The sequence below is a fragment of the Anser brachyrhynchus genome (genome assembly GCF_964034855.1).
Source record: "Anser brachyrhynchus genome assembly, chromosome: 4".
NCBI lineage: Eukaryota > Metazoa > Chordata > Aves > Anseriformes > Anatidae > Anser > Anser brachyrhynchus.
In genome coordinates, this window is record NC_137698.1 from 13684736 (window position 1) to 13704207 (window position 19472).

Consider the following 19472-nt stretch of genomic DNA (forward strand, 5'->3'; position numbering starts at 1 on the left):
AGTAGAAAATTGTGCTTGGCATTATGTTGTTTCTTTTGATGTACATTACACGTTATATTTCTAGTGCTTGAATTAGGATTACAAATTTCCAGAGTTACGGGATGACAGCATAACCTTGACCAGATGATCTTGAAGGTCTTTACCAATCTTAATGATTCTATGAATTATTTTAAGATGGTGTGGCGGGTAATATAGGACCCAAATTTATATTTGGTAATTAAAAATAATAAAAAGGCATCTATAAAATTTAATATGGACACAAATATGACTTCGCAAATCATTGCAATGGAAAAATTCCCTTGCAAAACTTTTTACCCAAAGGCAACACTTAACTTCAGTGAGGATACCACTGCTGCTAAATGTGCCTTTGTAGTTTTCTGTCTTACAGAACGATGGTAGCAGAAGGAATTGGTTAAGGAAAAATAAAAAAAATAATAATTTTTATTGTTGGCTTAGTTTCAGTAATCTAGGAAGTTATTAATAACTGTGGTTGCTTGAATAATTTATAAGATGCATCTCAGTGTTTTTTCATATTAATTATTTGATCATTTCCACTGATTATTGTTGTTTGTAATTACAGTGGTGCCTAGAGGATCAAATTAAGATAAGGGTCTCTTACTCTTTATGCTAAGTAAATAGATGCATTTCTTTCCTAAAGAAGCTGCAATCTGAGCTGTTATGATAGAGAGGGGAAAGAAGATAAACAGTTGGCTCAGGGTCATAGCAAAGTCTGATGGAGAGAGTTGGCATCATTTAGGAGTCTTACTGCAACCCATTGTCTGTCGGGCCATAATTTATCTAACTGTTGATACGTGCACTCCTACTCTTTTCATATATGGCATGACAGGTTGTGAGGTATCTCTTTGCTTCTGCTTCATCCATACCTGTTGTCCAGCAAAGAAAGGCAGCTCAGATGTGTCCCAGTCCTTAGTGCTGGAGTGATGGACTAGAGATTTGTCTTTAATACTTAGAATTATAGTATTTAATGATACTGGTAAGTGTAGAAAGAGAAATGGAATCCAGTTTCTTCTCAACAGAAATGAGAATGAGTATGAATCTGTAAAGGCTAGGATGTGAGGATATTTTAACGCCTTTTTTCCTGAAGCACTTACCGTCTTGCAGAGCTTGATCCTGAAGCCTGGATCCAGTGGGCTCTGGCACGTTGGGTGGATCTCAGGTTCGATGTAACACAACTCAGTGTAGACTTCAAATTCATTTCAGTTCTTTCAACTGTCCTGATAAGAAATGCTGAAACTGCATAATTACATTCCTGTGGTTGGATATTACTTACTGTAATTTGTTATCTTGATGTAGTTTATGCAGTGTTTGCCATCGTAGTTGGAGTTCAAGAACTCAATAAATTGTGATTGACTTATTTCCATTAGAAAAGTAATTTCAAAATAAGATTTTTTCTGTAGTGCTGTAATCGAAGATTGAAATATAATGAGAGCAAGTGATTGTTCTTCTGTAGATTTGAATGTGCCACTAAAACCAAAAGAAAATGGATGAAAACCACAAAATCATTCTCCACATTTTAGTTTAATGGAAAATTCAGAAAAATGTCTGTTGTCTAAAATGGAGACAAGTGAGTTCGGTTGTATTTAAGACCAAAGAAATAGGAATTGAATTAAAATATTTTAAGAATATAGTAATTTGCTTTAAGATCTAGAATATTGTAGTGTTTTCTGCCTGTTAGTGTTAGAAACTGTTTCCAGTTGCCTGTTGATTGAGCCAGACCAAGGGAAGGGTTTATCTTCCTTTGTAGCTAGATTTGGGTCTAAAACAGTAAATCAGACTCTGCCAGTAGCCTTTGGGCAGAGAATGTGTCAGAGGCTGATTCAACCTGCCTGATCTGGAAGGCAGTATCTGAACAGAACTTTGGAGTACCTGTCTTTCTGCATTGGACTACCTTAGATGAGAAAGTTAATCTTTAGGAAATGACCTTTTCAGACCAAGATGTTTTGTGGTTGAGTTTTTGGAAAGCAAAGAAGAATTTAGGGGAAAACATGTATTGTCCATCTACTACTTACTTTGTTATAAAATTCCTTAAGAAATGATGTGGAATCACAGGAAAATTATTTAAGGATGAATCTCAAAGGCCAGGTACTCCATTCCCATGACCTGAGAAAGATACCCTTGTATATTTCTTTGGTGCATGTTTGTTTGGAAAGTTCCAAAAAACACACTGGTAACAAAGATTCCACATCACCCTAAGCAATCTCTTTCAAGGCCTAAAACCTTGAAGTTTCTGTTGCAATTGAGAAAGATGGTCTAGAGGTTAAAATGCTAGCTGCCTTATTTTTTTTTTTCCTTTGTGCAGATGTGTCAACTTTTATAATTTGGAGAAAAGAAACACCAGGCATTTATGCTGTAAAGGATGACAGGAAGTGTTTCACTGGTGCAAAGAGATTACTGAATATAATATGGATGAAGATTGTCTCATTCTTCTGAATGCATCTCAGTGCTTGGAGGATTAAAGCCCCGATATTTTTGGTTTTGTTTTGTTTTTCCGTTATTTTTAACGTATTCCTCTTCTGGCATTCACCCATTCCTTGGCACATGACCAAGGTTCCCATGTTGCCTGTTGAGAAGGAGGGTTATGGATATGGAGACCTTAGTGCTTTGCAGGGGAATAGTTTCCTCATTTTAGACAGCAGTGAAGTCTTGCATGTCTCTGTCTAGAATGGTCTGGTAGAGGTTGGCCTGTAATTAGTAGAAATGTAAGAGGTGACTTGAATTCTTTAAAAAGTATAATATGAGAGCTGTGCCAGACAAAATAAGAGTTTCCTGCTGTAGGCTTGGAATTTGATCATCAGCCCTTACAAGAAAACAATCCAGTGTGCCTAAATCTTTATGGCACCTGGGTTCTATCCAATTAGGTTTCATTGCCTTTGTCGGTCACACCTTTTCAGTCTGCTTAGCTGGATAGGTATGCTTTCCATCACCAAGAGGCAAATTGGTCTGGCTAGGGATATGTTAATGAGTGACGTAATTATAGAGGTCATCAGGCAGTTTGGCTGTGCATCGGGACACGTGTGACTTCTTGGTAATTCCCAAGTTACTAATGTTTTAGGTCTGTTTATTTTCAGCAAAATATTATTGGTGCATGAAATTACTGCTAGGATCTCAAGAGGTTCCAGAGGAGAATGTTAATATTGTTAGGATCTAGCACTTTGAAAAAGGAGCTGGGAAAAGGTATGTGAAGGCAGGGAGGTGGAGACTAATTATGGTCCCAATTAAAATTTCTGCAGGAATGAAAAGCGTAGTCTAAGAGCTAACATAGACACAACAGAAAGCAAATCTTTCACTGGACTGTGGCTTCTGTGACAGAAACCAGGTTTTGCTCTGGTTTTACAAGGGGACTGAGACTGCTTAATAAGAATACTTGAGAAAAGTTAACCCATTATAGATTATGTAAGGTTTTTGTGTAAAAAATAATAATAAAACATATATATATATTTCTGTGGATGTCGTGGAGAATTATCTATTTGTGGGGATCCTTGTCTTTTCAGGAGGTTTGATTTTTTTAAATGTATTGATCAAAATATTAGTGTTAAAGGTGGTGTTGCATTCACCTGTGTTTTATTCATTCAAATGCATAGCATAATGCAATACAAACTGTGATTTATTTTTATTATTTTTTTTAGCTATCCTTGCAACTCTGTAGAGGAGGAGACTTTTGAACCTCAATGGAAGTCGTTCACAGCCTGCTTTCATTGGAGAAATTTATTTTCTCTTTATTGTTCTTGTCCCTAACGTAAGCTACTTTCTAGTATGTTGAATGAAGGAATAAGAAGTTGTGGAACACAAATTGCTTGCACAAAAAGTTAGATTGGAGAATGAGTAGATTAATTTCAAGGCAAGGGAAATAATAAAAAGGCAAAATGAGGGGTAGCATGCAGGAAAAAAGATGAAAGAGGTATTCATTCAGGAAGGAAAGATGGTAAATGAGGCTGTGCTACTAGATCAGCAGTCAGTGACCAAGTTTTGTCTTCTAGAATTGCCAGCTGTATTTGTGAAGTAGTATGTTCTCTTTAAGAGGCTTGCTGTCTTTGTGGACATGCATTTTTTGGAGTGTCCATATATTCTTGTTTGGCCTTGGCTGGACACAAGAAGTTAACATTCAGTTCCTCTAAGGGTCATGGGGGAGAGGTAGTGCCCATGGCACAGACAACCTAAGCTCTTTTGCAACATCCCTGTGAGGGAAAACTACTTCACTGACATGACATAAATCTCTGGATCAGCTGAGTAGAGGTTTTATCTATTAGACTCTTGGAGTCATGTGATTGCAACAGCATCATTTGCAATAATTAATAAATCTTGAGCTCTCAAGAAACAACTGTGGCATGCTCCTGTGCATGTGTGTATAGTACTGTTCCTCTGACAGTAAGTTCTGGGGAAAATAAAGTGCCTATACTCAGATGTATTGTTTGATGTATGAAAATCCTTCCTTTATCTAACAGACCAGAGAAGCATTCCTTCCAGATTTTGTGAAGTGACCATGTAATCTGTTGGTAGGAGCAAATTACCAACAGATAGAAGAGGTCCTCCCTGGTTGATAGTGGATGGAATCTGTTACAGTCCCAGCTAAAAGATTATCTTCATGCTTTTCATAGGTGTCCCGATCAGATCCCTGGTCTCTACTGGTCAAGGTAGCAGTGACTCCACATAGTCAAGCCGTGGAAACAAGTGCCTATTTAAAGCTCAGTATGCTGTTCAGTGCTTTGCTGAATTAGAGCCAGCATGGGTCAGCACACGGTCATATTCTGAGCTGTACAGACTTGCTGTGGCTGACTGGAATGAAAATACCAAGCATTGAAACTGTCTGTAGGACTGAGAGGACTTTCAAGTAGTGAAACAGAATGAGAACCCTACTATGGGGTAATGAGCCACAGCACAATTTATCAAAGGCTGTGGTTGTCCCTGACTCTGGACGTTTTTTAATCCCTACTGGATGTTTTCCTACAAGGTCTGCTCATTCAAATAGGTTTTAATTTAGGAGAATCCTTTGCCAGAGGTCAGGCACAGTAATTATTGAAGTATTTCATGGCTTCGTTTACATTTCTATGGGCACTTAAGCAGTTTCAGGGCATGTCAAATACAAGAAGACATAAAGACAAAATGCTTTGCACTAAATAAAGTTCAGACTGAAAGCTAGAAAAGCAGGGTTCTCCCATAGTAATTAATAGTTGTATGTACCTGACACTGTGAAGTGTTTATATAACAACCATATGGCCTTAGATTTTCAACTTGGAAAGAAAATGTAGATTTTTCAGGAGTAAATCTTAGTTATCAAATCAATAGGCAAGGGATGGTTTCCATCCCTAAACTCTAGTAAAATATCCTAACATCTACAATATGTGCAAACTGATGACCTTGGCATAAAGCCTACAACCATAATAGCCCCTTGAATAGGTGGGAGGAAAGTGATTCAGGATTTACAAGTGATTTGGAAATTATATGAGTGCATCTTTGTTTTTCAAGGAAAGTCAAAGCTTCGTGGTTACCACTGAGTATGTAGAACAACTCAGTTTAAAAATGATCTGGAGTAACGTTTGGGCCTTTTAAAGTTAATGGCTTATCTCTCTTGATTTAGCAGACTTTTCAAAAACAAAACTTAAAGAAGCTTAAGCAGTCAGCTGCCATCTAGTGCCCTCTTAAAATCCAAGCAGAACAACCACGAATCCCTCTCTTACTGTAGTCCCCTTGACTGAGTAGTGCTAGATTTGTGATTTTTTTTTCAGGGTTTTTTAAACCCTGAATTTACAATTACAAGTGGGTATTGATAAAGCTTGACAAAAAGCTTTATAAAATAGTTTTTTTCAGATTTTACCAACAGGGACTTGATTGGAGTCTCAGTATGGATAATAGTTTGTCATGATGCATTTGCCGGTGCTGCAGATCATTACATTGCCATATAAATGCCAATACTTCAAATGTGTAAGACGTTTCAGTGTTGCTCCCAAATGCTCAGCTTTCTGGCAGTGGCTGATTGCTCGCTGTGAAGTCTTTGTAGTTGAGGGAAAGTTGAGGGAATGTGGATCTGGTGCTAGCTGATGCTGTTTAATTATTTGATTATCCTACTTCTGGCATTTTGTTTGATCCTTTTCTTTGGTTATGATTGACATGAGGCTTCCTTTGAGAACTCCTGGGCGCAAAAAACTTTTATTGTATCCTGTATTTATGACAACAGGATCCTCATTTGTTTCTGTTTTGCCATGACACCACCTCAATGGAAACAATGGTAGAATCTAACTTAAAGTGGGTATTACCGAAGATCAGGAGCCTTGATTCCATGCAGGTACCTAGCTGACTTGTCAGGGTGATGTGCAGGTGACGGCGTATGGCGTAATGTTGTCTGTGTGAAATCGTCAACCCTAGCTTTTAAAATATGGGGCAGAGATATACTTTCTCTTTTTGGCTTCCCTCACAGAACTCATGGCTTTGGCTTGGGACTTGAGATGTTTATTTTCTGAAACAATTCCCTAGTGAATATAAAGTACATTGCATTTGCATTTCACATGCAAATGGGTACAAGCAGCATATCTTAAAGAGAAAATAAATTGCTGTCTTGAAAACGAATGTTCTGACAAGCCACGCACTGACAATTTATCATACTAGCCCCGCTAATTTGAGTCCTAGTTCTGTGTCTAGCACTACGTGCTGTCCATCTGCATAGCAGGGTATTGCGCTGTCTGAACTCACAGACCTGCTCAGGAGCTGATATTCTGAACAACCAGTGAACAAATGATAAAGCAGGGGCAGAGAATACTATGCTGTGGTGAGTGGGAGGCCCAGAAAGCTTTATGGTTTTCTTTCTCAGTTTGTCCACTGGCTGACCTTATTACTAGTGTGTCTTGGATAGTGACTGATATTCTTCAAGTTAAAAAGAAACTCAGCCTCATAACTATTTGGCAGAATATGTACATTTAAAGGGGGGGTCTATTTATGCTGAGATGCAGAATGGATAATAACTAATGTCATTGTTTTTTAATCTGAACTGCAGCTTTTCATAGTAATGAGAAGAACTACTTGGCCCAGCAATGTACAGTGTTTCTGATAAATGAAGGTCTATTTATTGACTTGATTGACATAGGAGATTCCTAAAGGGTAGACTTAGAGATTTCTGTGCTGAAATGATATTTGGGAATGACTTTTAATATAAACTTCTGAACAGTGAGCCCGAACATTCATAAGAGATGGCCCATATGAAAATCTTCAGCTTTTATGAAAACAGTAGCTTAAAATGCCTTCTCTGGATTCACAGGGAAGAGGCTAAGTCAACTCTACAGGTTGCACATGGAGGCAGCAAATAACCGCAGTAGTTCTATCTACTTGATGATAGAGATGGTGAGATCAAGGGATTTATCTTAAAGAAAAGTGAAGACATATAAGCAACTATTTGAGAAGAAAAGACTTGAAAATGTGTCTAATCCAGACTAAAGTACATATATTGGATAGTCAGAAGTAAGTACAGGTGTGTTTTTTTTTTGAGATTCAGGTCTGTCAAAGGTGACACAAACTCAGATATGGTATTAAGGCATTCCTGGACGTGTTGGTATTTGTTTTGTATTTTTAACTATGTAGTTACCACCGAAGAACTGAGGCTGACTCTGCCACCTTTCCCCTTCCAGTTCTTCCTATGCTGAGTTCTTGCAGCAGTCCATGTTGCATTCCTCAGCATAGGAATGTTGTTTGGGTCCCCAAAGCTTCGATTGTCTCCTGTGAGAAATGTACATCCTTCAAATTTCTCTGAAAATGGGAATAAGAGTGCAGTGTCCAGACATGAACCAAAAATAAAAAATAATAGCATCTTTCTCTCCTTTTGGGAGACAACATCACATAGTGCTTTGCACTATGACTTGTTTCAAACAACATGGCTTGTTTCCCAGGTTAGAAATCAACTATATTCTCTGGAATGGCCAAAGGATAGGGATGTGGTGGGTGTTGTGGGGTGCATGTTTTTTACTTTTTTAAGTGAGATTTTGAGTACTGTCTTCTGTTCCTGGTATAAGCTGAGTATCTGTAGCACGACTGCAGAAAGATTGTGTTCAGAACCCCTTCATTACTACTCTCTTCAAAAGTAGAGGGAACTCTGATAGTTGAAAGACATTTGGCTGTGTTGGTGATCAGTTTGAGAAAAATAACAACAGCAAAACCTCATTCAAATGGCAGTCAGATGGCCTGTAATAATTTGAATAGGTTTGGACTAACTTTTTCTCATGGTACTCAACTGCATGGTACATGTGTTACTGGAGCATGGACTGTGTTACTGGAGTGCAATTAATTCTACCACAGGCGAAGCTAAAAAGTAGTAGAAACTCTTGGCATGTTTGAGAGAGGATGATGGACAGGAAAAATGAAATATCTTCTGTAGGATCTGAAGGAAAACTGAAAACTCTGTGCACGTGCTGATGTTGATAGTGTCTACAGCAGGGAATTTGTGTTGTGAAGAGCTGAAGGATGCTGTTGGCTTTTACCTAGGTGTATGATCATCCACAGCTACAAGAAACATGTTTCCAGTTGATCACAGATGCAAACATCTCTGTGTCACCTAGAGGATCGTTTTGGTTGGTTCTGAGGAAGTAAAAAAAAAAAAAAAAAAGATGTTCAGGGTGATGGGATATGAAAGAACGGCGCTTCTTTCTTTAGCTCTGGGCCAGTTCTAGACATGAGTGCTGGACACCCCAGTACCAAATGGGGGAACGATGGATTTGTTTTGCTTCTTCATTTCTCATCTCTTCCTCCGTTCTTTGATATGGTGTGTACATACCCACTGGAAACGCATACCATTCCAAATATATATTAGTCACGGAGTTATTCAAATCTAATCATGCATTTCCCATAGCCATATTTTTCAATACATAACTTTACTAGCCTGTTACAGCAGTGCGTGTGTGTTTTACTATTATTATTTTTAAATTAAGCTAAGTGCCTGGCAGAATTGTTTCAGGGCCTGTCAAAACTTAGGCAAGGAGGCTTCATTTTTAAGGATATAAATGTATTTTCTAGAATAAATATACTGTATGCTGCTTTAGTGACAGCTTTCTTCTTCTGGCAAGGAGACGAAGGGAGATAATTTGTTATCAAGTGCACTCTATGCCATGTAACTTAGGAGCAAAGAATGATCAGGAATGGCTGGAATTATAAATGAGTAGTCTTGAGGACTTCTTGATATTTAAGATTGCATTCATACAGGTAGGGTGTTCACCCCCCAGTTATGCTGGGTTTCTAACCTGTCTATAAGTCAGCATTGTTTCCCTATAAGAACAGGTGGAAAACAATGGTTTTGCTTTGTTTTGTTTTTCTGTTATGAGACTTCTGAAAGCTTAGATCTTGAAGAAAACATGCTAATCAGGGCTGAGACTGGTTAGATATAGATGATGTGTGCTACGTTCCTATCTGGGAGACAGCCACATATATTAATAAATTAATAAAACCTCTTCTGTTGAAAGAATTATGAATAGAATAATGATCAATATTCTGCACCTGCTGTGAACTAGAGAATTCATACACTTTAGCATGAAGCAGTGTTGAAATGTCTTAATTTTTCCATGTGGTCAAGTCCTGTCAACAACAATGATCTGATGGTGCTGGTTAGTCCAAAGCACTCTTCTATTATGGAGTTCTCTGTTAGCTGTAATTATCACTGTCAGTGATCATAACCTTTTTACCCTGTGGTAATGCCTCAGGAAATTTTGTGCAGGATTTGCTGTAATGATAATTATGCTTCCCTAGGATAAGTTTATCTTCTGCATGGCAGTGGTATTGGGCAGTGAGTTCCTCTACATGGAAGTGTTGCAAATAGTGACTTGTCTCCTATTAGATTCCACAGTAGAAACAGGATCTGATCCATGTGGAGATGGATCTGCTTGCTGTCCATCCAGGACCTCCTGCAGCAGGCTGTCTCGTATTTGGGCACAACCTGACACAGTTCATGAACGCAGAAATGGACTAGCAAAGAAACAGGCCTGTGAGGACTTGAGACTTGTGTCCAGCCCTCTAAGCCTTGCTACCAGTACTAGTCATTAACAAATTATAAACTATGATACGTTGGAGCTTGAATGTTGAACTTGTGCATCTCTTTGTATAGTAGAAGGCCCAAGTCCACAGTAAGCTCCCCGTAGGTATAGTCTGATGGGTAATATGCTGTGTTTGCCATTTTCCTGCCTTGGAGCGGAGCAGATCAGACGACTGCTTCCCATCTCAATTTTCCATGCTGTGGGGTTGATGAGACCTTACCTTTGTGAGACAATTTAGACTTTAAATGCTCTGCATTATAATAATAAGGAGCCAAAGTGCGTTATTGTGCTTCCTATCTGCCTTTGTTATTAAATCAGTTGCTGGGAGGCCAAAGTGAGATTCTGATTTTAATGTTGTGCTGCTGAACTTTGACATTACCTCCTCCTTCTTCCTTTTTTTTTTCTGGTTAAGAGTGGAAATGTGTCCAAATCCACTCCAAAAATAGCACCTTGAATTTAAAACTTGATTTACCTTTCCATTTTGAAGAGTACGCACGGCACTTGCAGCCTGATCTTTCTATTCCTTTCAATCTAACCACAAGCCTTTTATCTGTGAATGCATTTTAATTACAGTGGAAATAAGAGGCTTTAGGAAGTAAAACTGCTGTCACTTCAGCCACATTCACCTGCCTGGTGCAGCACGCAGAGAATATCCGTGTCAAGAGGAAGCTTTGCTCTTGCAATTGATTTATAAATAGACTTCCAGGATGTGAACCTCCCGTATACTGTGTGAGGAAATTGGCATACACTTGAGCTGCATTGAAAGATGGCCTTGCCATGAATTCCTTATGACTCTGTAGATACATTGCTTGGACTTTGAATAGAAAACTCAGTGAGTAATGGGTGAGTAGCCGAGTAATGAACAACGGTGTTAATTTTCTTGTAGAAAAGCTACAGCATATGAAGACCTTGGCTCTTTATGTGAGCTGCCATTCCACATAAACTTTTACAGGTACTGGTCACACTGTTAAGTTTCCATACATGCTTGAACACATCAATTTTTCCTTGAGGATGAATCCTTGGTCTTTTTAGTTCATTACCCCTGCATAAAAAGGGCTAATAGCACTCAGTTGTTTCCCAGGTGTGTCACAAGGACATATATATCAGAGGCATTTGGTTATAGGGCCGGGAGTGCATGCATTCCTTGGTACAGCAAGGTGACAGTGTATTTGGACAGAGGGCATTGATCATTCTCAGGATCTGGGCCAAGGCTTGGTGTAGAGGTGGACTCCAGCTCTCTATAGTGATCCTGCTGTGAGGTGGACACTTGAGAAGGTTGTGACTGGGAAAAGGTGGCATTTTTGTCCTCTAACAGCTCCTCCTTCCAAAAGCACCCTGCCTTTTGCGCTGTAGTGAAACTGCGAGTCTGGGAGCACTGGAAGCCCTGTGGTCCCTGCTCTGAGGAGGCTCCAGTTGCTGAATTCGCAGTGGAGTAGTGGAAGTTTGGGCTGAACTTGGAGTAGAGCTGTTTTCCAGTCGTTCATCTAGCTCTGAAGGGTGACAGGGTAAAGACTTCAGGATTAACGAATCCAGTTTGGAACTTAAAGTTGATACCATTTTGTTCAAATACTTGGATTATGTGTTTTTTTTCTCTAAATAAAGTGTATGTTTCTTGTTGATATTTTGAAAAATCTCATTGGCTTAAAAACCTAGATCAAATGAGTAATGCATTCTTCAAAATAAGGAGAAACTGTTGTGGACAATTTTTCAACACTTGACAGCTTCCCAACCAATTTACTAGCTCTCAGCAGAACAAATGAAGCTAGCCTGTCTCTAGTGTGACTGCTGGCTATTTCACACAGCTACCCTGACTGTTCTCTAAATTGAGCCCACGGAGAAGTTGCTGCAATGTGGAAGAATGGACTGAAGGTGCGGGGAGCTAATTAAATTGCAGACATGGGAGGCTGTGGAGCCATGGTTTCATCTCAGAGAAGTCAACTGTATTTAGGGAACAGATGTCCATATTAGCGAACACATGTTTCCTGAGATCTGCTTCCATGCATTGTGTGGACATACGGCAGATGTAAGAGGCAGACAGCTGAACTTGTCTGGTAGCCCTGGATTCTGTCTGGCAGGGACTGGAGCTGACAAGTAGTAAGAGGTGGTCAGCTACAAATGACATCGCACTAATCATTAGTTATGGAGCTTCTTGCTAGATGTTGCCTCCAGCTGCTGTGTGTAAACATTATTAATTTGTCATGAACTTTTCTAGTTCTCTTTGGAGTGTTCTGGTTTAGCTTTTTGCCTTCCAAAGTGATGAGTGGTAAAACAATTACCCGAGGCCACAAAGAAGGTCTGAGCCTGAAGGCATTCAGCCATTTGGTTTCAGTTTGGACACATACAAACCCTTGGAATCTCAGGCAGCTGTAAAACAGGTTGGGAAACAGCGAGAACAATCTTTTTGGTGTACTGGAGTACATAGTACAGGCAACAAGGTAATGCCATTGCAGAAAATGTAGTTGTTAATATGCTGAGATGCATTGATAGGAATGTATACGTTAGGAGAGGTACTTATTCTATTATTTGATAGAAGAATCCAGTTAGATTACTGGTTTAGGCATTCCTGTGAGTGTTGCAAGAATATATAGATTAATCTCAGAGTCTCACAGTAACCTCTATCCCTTTCTACTAAGAATGGTAAGCTGTAACTGTTACTGAATTTTACCTTTAAGAAAAGCAACTGCTTGTTCAATCTAAAAACGAGGTCTCTTTTAGTGTATAAAGCACTCGCAAGAGGAGGGCAATGAACACGTCTTCTGCCTCTCTTTGAGGTTAAGCCAGGAAGTATTTAACCTAATTAGAAGCAATAAAAATCTACGGTTAATACTAGGAAAAGCATCTTAACAGTAAACACTGAAACTATGTGGCCCATGTGGCAGTGGAACCCTGGTAGAGCTGAGTTCGCTACAGAAAAATGGGGACAGTCTACCATATTTTTCCTGTCTTTAGGTTGGCCGGTCTGCTCTTCTTTTTTATTATTATATTTCTATTTTTATTTTATAAGGGCAAAATAAGAATAAGTGAAGACTTCTAGTCATTTGTTTTGTTTGAAGGACAAAACAGTGCACTGAGGCAAGGTAAGCTTCTAAAGAAGGAATGTTCAGATCTGCTGAGTGAAGCAGCCTTTTAATGGGAATCCTAAAAAGCTCCACGCTGCTCAGCAAGTTTCTTTGTCCCACTTTAATTTCACAGATTTCAGTTGCTTTGGGTTGCACACAGTCCAAGGATCCATCCCCCCCATTTTGTTTTAACTACCACACAGCTGCTCTCTCATTCTACTTCCTCAGCAGGATGGTGGGGGAAAGAGATGGAGGAAAAAACTTTGTGGGTTTGAAATAGGAGTAATCTGATGAAAAGGAAAAAAAAAAAAAAACTGTATGGAAGTAAAAGAAGAGTAAAGATATTCTCTGCTTCCCATAAGCAAGCAATGTTAGGCCAATTCTTGGGCCTCAAAGTTGCCCAAGAAGACAAACACTTTCATAATCAGTCTGTTCCCCCCTCCTGTTTGGTTGGGCTTGAATGAAATTCTGCTAGTCACTCACACTGTGTTCATCAAAATGATCCTAGCTGAGAAAACACAGCAGTACACTGCAAAGTGTAGCCTATAGACTGGCTGATAGATGTGTGAAGTTGCACACTCCATAGTTCTGGATAAATGGAGTACTTGCTTTGAAGATATACCTTTCAGGTTTTATGGAGTAGAGGAAATTCAGCTCCTACTCTCTGAGGCACCAGCCTAAAATTTTTCTGTGGTGTCAACAGATAAACGAAGAGTACCTTCTGCATTCTAGTGTTAGAGGTGTAATGGAAAATAAAATAGCATTTCACTATTACTCTTTGACAGATGCAAAAATCAGACCTTATTATGTGTCGTAATGTTCAGGTATGGATTGAAGAGAGTAGCTAGCATTTATATCTTGTGTTGGGAGCCTAGGTTCCTGAGAAGTCAAATGCAGGTTGCAGTGGTTTCCTAAGAGAGACCACAAACTGCTCCTGCAAGGAACTAACTTACAGCTACCCATGTTCAGATATATCTTTCTAGTGCTACCCATCCCATACTTGCTTATCTATTGCTAGACTTTAATTTTGGTGTGCAAATAAGTGCATGATAGGTGTCCTTGAGTCCATGTGAACACTGTCTTTTTTGTGCAGAGACCAAGCTCTGGATCAAGTCTAAGCAGAACCTTCAATGTATATGTGGTTTCAGAGGAGACTTTTCAAATGCTGCTGTAGAAAGGTTATCCCCTTTCAGAAAGACGCTACCAGCCCTTTCCCCCCTTCCAGTCCAAAAGCCTTAACTGAGTTGTTCCACAGTGTCCTGAAATGAAATGCTCAAGGTGATATGGGTTCTATTTACTAGGCCCTTTGTGCTATTGGAAGAGTATGTGGGAGGAGTAAGCAAAGAGAAAGATGGTCAGTGATCACTAGGAACTGTGCAAGGTGTTCCACAGTTGAAGACTTTTTCTTCCCAGTGTACCATTTTGTTCTTAAATAAGTGATTTAATTACTAGAGGTGAGGATGGAGAATGATGTGTGCAAATCGGGTCTCTTGATCAAGGAAGGTGGGTGCCCCAGCGGGGGCAACGGTGTTGAAGGGAAAGCTTGTCTCATTTCAGAGAACTACAGAACTAGGAAAAGGTGACTTTTTAACCAGGCACGTTGTGACCAGAGACAAAGTAAGCTTTCTCTAAATAGATGGAGTTAAAAGCTGGGGAAAGAAATGAGCTACTTGAATTCCTTGACAACACCTGGGGGGGGGGGGGGGGGGGGGGGGCACATGTGGCCAAATGGCCACAACTTGACTGCAGGTTTAGCTTAGACCAGAAACTGGAAGAGATTTTGCTGTATAGAAGTGGAGTGAACTTCTGGAACAGCCTCCCAGTGAGCATGTATGTGTTTGAAGGGGGGCAATGGGATCACCAAACTGCATTTAAATGGAGTTAGATCACTTAATGGTTGTAACTGTGTTTACGGTGGTAGAAGTCTGGATTTTATGAGTCAGGAGAGGATGTCCATACACTCTTTCACCTCCAGATTACCATATGGACATTAATTTAATTATTTAATCTCTTCAGGAGGTATGAACATGTTAAGTGCATTTTGCAACAACATTTACAGCCCAGGCCGTGGTTTAGGGCCTGATGCAACTGAAACTCTGCTGCAATTAATGTAAATCATGCAGTGTAAATCACTGCAATTAACGTAAATCATGCAGAATATTACCTGGCTGCGGTGTCATTCATAACGTGTCTCTAAGCTTCTGTTTGTTTTCAAGTGGTTTGGACAGTTTTTAAGCAAATTATTTGTCACAGTGGCAAGACAGCGTGTCATAGGTGAGCTCAGTTACGTACAACAGATCTAGGTAGGTTGATATTAAGGTAAGTTTCTCCCCCAGCTGGCTTGCTCCGTTGACAGCTGGGTTGGTCCAGCATGCTTGGTTTCACTGTGAGGCTGGCTCCTGTGTAGAGGCTTACCTGCCATATTTGCTAACAGATGCCTAGCAAGTGCACAGCTCAGGGTGGAAGCAGCAAGGAATGTGTGTGTTGTTTTCTGGAAAGAATGTTTTTCAGTCCTGAGATGGCTCCTGGGGGATGGACCCGGTGGTATGGAGCCGTGTGGGAGCAGTTCTTGAAGAGCTGCTGCCTGTGGGCAGCCCCCGCAGGCTCAGTTCAGGAAGGACGGCATCCCGTGGGAGGGACCCCACGTGGAGCAGGGGCAGAGAAGGACCGTGAAGGAGCGGTGGAGGTGAAGTGCTATAGACTGACCACAACCCTCATTGCCCTGTTCCCCTATACTGCTCAGGGGGAGGAGGTGGAAAAGAGTGGATGCGAGGGGAGGTGTTTTTAGTTTTTCTTTTTTTTCTCACTGGTCTAGCTTGTTAGTAACAGGCAATATTTTTTTTCTAATCTCCCTATACTGAGTCTGTTTTGCCTATGACAGTAACTGTTGAGTGATCTCCCTGTCCTTATCTCAACCCTTGAGCCCTTTTCTTCGTATTTTCTCCCCCTTTCCCTTTGAGGACAGGGAGTGAGAGAGTGGTTGTGGTGGAGCTTGGCTGCCCACCTTAGTAAAAACCTTCTCTGTAATTTTTCCAGGTACTGAAGTTCAGACTAGCAGGTCTGCAGTTTCCTGGGTCTTCTTTCACACTCTTCTTGTAGATTGGTATAACTTTGGCTAGCTTCCAGTAAATTGTTGAGAGGGCTCCAGCTATAACATCTGCCAACTCCTTCAGTACTTTGGGTTGTACTCTGTCAGGCCCCGTGGACTTATAAATGTTCAGCTGACACAATTGATCCCTTACACTTCTGATGACCGCAGATGTAAAGTCACTGTTTCCCCAGTTGCGGGCTGCCAACTCTGAGGTCTGGGCAAGAACAGTCATTACTATTAAAGTCTGAGACAAAAAGAGCATTAAATGCCTCTGCCTTTTCCTTGTCCTTACTTGTTAGCTGACCATCTGCATCAAGTGTCTTTCCAGTGTTTTGCTTTGACCTCCTCTTGCTGTTGACATACTTGAAAAAAAACTTTATTTTTTGACACCACAGTGGCCGCTGTCAACTCCAGCTGGGTTTCGACTTTTCCTGTGTTCTCCATGCAGATGTAAACTGCAGCTCTGTAATCTCCTCATGAAGCCAGACCTTGCTTCCAGAGGTCATATATATGTGTATATACATTTTTTTCCTAAAGCCAGTTCCCTGGGGACACTGCTAAAATAGTTCCCTGTGAAACTTAGTTTGCTCTTTTAAAATCCAGCGTGGCAACTCTGACCTTGTCTCCTTACACCAAAATTTTTGAACTCAACTATTTCATGATCACCGTGGCCAAGACAGGCACCTACTGTCACCTTTCCCACAAGGCCTTCCTTGTTCTCAAACAACAGATCCAGGAGGGCACCTTTCCCAGTCGTTTCACTCAGTACTTGTAACAGGAAATTGTCTTCAACATCTTTTATGAATTTCTCAGACTTCCTTGTCTCAGCGCAATGATGTTCCCAGTTTGTGTGTGGGAAGTTGAAGTATCCCAGAAGGATGAGGGCAACTGATCCTGAGATTTCCCCCAGTTTCCTATAGAGCAGCTCATCCATGACGTTGTCCTGGGTGGGGTGGTTGACAGTGTACACCTACAGTGACATCTGCCTTGCTATCCACCCCCTTAATCCTCACCCAGATTCTCTCTACCATGACATCCCTAAAGGCAATGGCCGTACGGTCCAATCTCTCCCGCAGGTACAGTGCCACACCTCCACCTCGTTTGCCCCGCCTGTCCCTCCTGAACAGCTGATAGCACTCCTATCATGAGACTTGTCCCACCTCATAACTCTCTCAATTGGTCTTGCCAGGTTATAGGCCAAGAAACATTTCCCCCACTGAGACATGTAGGTCCCACCAGGTGCCAGCAGATCTCTCATCTGAAAGATTCTTCCATGATTATAAACCCAAAATTCTGGCAGAGGCACCAGTCCTGGAGCCAGGCACTGCTGACCTGGACTTGCCTGCTTCTTTTCCTGTCTGTCCCCATTACTGGGAGGACTGAAGAAAACACTATCTGTGCTCCTGAATTCTTTAGTCATCCTCTCAGGGCCCTGAAATCTCTTTTGATAGACTTCAGGCTTCTGGAGGCTATTGTGATTCTGAACTAGCCTGTCATAGAGATCTGTGAAACTCAGAAGAGGCACTCAATTTTCCACATTATTTTCTTTCCTAGGAAATGGGTGTTTGTGCGTGTAAAATAAGCAAATCTTTACTTTCTCAACACTGGCAAAAATCAGTTCGGGCTTTGGCAAAATGACTTTGAGGTGGGCTGTGTACAGTTCTCTCACTGGAATTTTTGCAGCTGTGTTGCATGTTCTGAAACAGTCTAGACTTGTCAGAGGAGGATAAGGATGGTGGGTTATTAGGTCTGCAGTGGGTTAGAAGGAAGAACCTAGGAACATGGTTGTGCTCTGCTACCAGTTATTCCATTGTGGGTCTGTGATGACTCTTAATTTAATTGTGCCATCTGACTGCATGAATTGTCTTGTGAAATTCAGCTGTGATCTTTACTTTCTGAAGTTAGTGTTGCCACTGGAGGTAGTGGAGCAGAACTGCCAGTGCTTCCAGTGGAATGAGATAAAGGCATTGCATTCTCCTTAACAGCCCTATGTTGGCAGGTCACTGTTGTATGGCATCATGACAAGTGCTTTGAATGTTGGCAGTTTTTATATGGCAGGCAATTTAGTGCCCTGTGTCTTGTTTGATGATAATTTGTAAGGAAGACCTATTTAAAACCCTGTGGCAACAGCATGGAGAAGAACTTATTAAATCACTGGTGTCAAAGGCTCAGAGATGGTGTTTTGTGGCAATGAACATCATCGCGTTTCCATTTAACAAAACTTGCGGCTGCACGATTTATAAACCTGACTGGTGAACTGGGAATTGGGATGGCTTCTTGGGCAGATGAACATCCCAAAGACTGAACATCAGCTACCAACATTATCTGTCACTTCTTACGAGCACAAAATCCATCACAAAAAAAGAGAAAGCAATTTCTGATGCTTTTTTAATGAACTGTCTCTCAGAGAGGGAGTAAGAGGGAAAAAAATAAATGTCTGTTCCCGCATTACATAGTAAAAAGTTGGCTATAGAAAGCTCTGGATTTCTTTTGCGCTAGCTTCATGGTATGTAATATCACCAGGATTGCACTCTGAGCCTCTCTAGCTAATACTACAGCCTCTTAAACACAAACATTGAATTTGGAAGCAGGTTTTATTGCAAACGCTTAGAAAGCAAAGAAGATAAACACAAGAAAATTGTTCCAGTATTTTGACAACCAAGTTTGAGAGCTGTTACACATTGACTCTTAACAGTTCAGGATATCAGAATACTGAAAGTGAAAGCTAGTGACAGGAAAAGGCAAACAAAATATGAACCTAATGTTCCAACAAAATAATAATTAAAAAAAGAACACATAGGAAAGATCTGTTGTTTTTTTTAAGGTGCTGAAACAAGAATACAGGATTTTAGCTTATGTGGCCAGAGCACATATGGGGGCTTCATTAAGGCTTTTATGGCTGCTGCTATTAACAAACCAATGATGTGTCCACTAAAACTCAACATCAGCCATTGAATATCAACATGGGAGCTATAAGAGCATAATACTAATTTCTCTGCGTCTGTCTTTTCTTCCTTGCATATAATCCCTAATTGCAATATCCGGTTCTCTCTCTCCCTCTCTCTCTCTCGCTCTCAGTGTGTGTGTGGTGACCTTCAGTTAGGTTAAGGTTAATGTGATCACACTATTGGAAAAGTGCATTGAAGGTTGACAAGTTGCAGTTCCTGAGAATTTCAATGATAACATCACCAAATGAAATATTGGAGCAATAACAGTTCTCAGTCTACAGAAAGTAGTTTTTCCTTTGATGCCACTTCACTTTCTTTCTCCCAGAGGACAGCTCTGCTCCTCTCCCCTGCC

General features: G+C 40.5%; 2 protein-coding genes across 6 annotated transcripts in view; one reads left to right on the forward strand and one right to left on the reverse strand.

The window, feature by feature from the left end:
- LOC308195067 (uncharacterized protein) overlaps nucleotides 1-19472 on the reverse strand; it is a 1623621-nt gene that overhangs the window by 1267731 nt on the left and 336418 nt on the right. The gene's annotated exons all lie outside the window — the stretch shown is intronic.
- LOC308195065 (uncharacterized protein) overlaps nucleotides 1-19472 on the forward strand; it is a 77822-nt gene that overhangs the window by 10100 nt on the left and 48250 nt on the right. Inside the window, exon 3 of one of the 5 annotated variants that reach the window (XM_080591898.1) lies at nucleotides 3648-10243. The exons of 3 other annotated variants lie outside the window; for them this stretch is intronic. In XM_080591898.1, coding sequence (XP_080448024.1) covers nucleotides 3648-3667 — 20 coding nt within the window. In that variant the 3' untranslated portion in view covers nucleotides 3668-10243. One more of the 5 variants, XM_080591897.1, reaches the window with a different exon arrangement.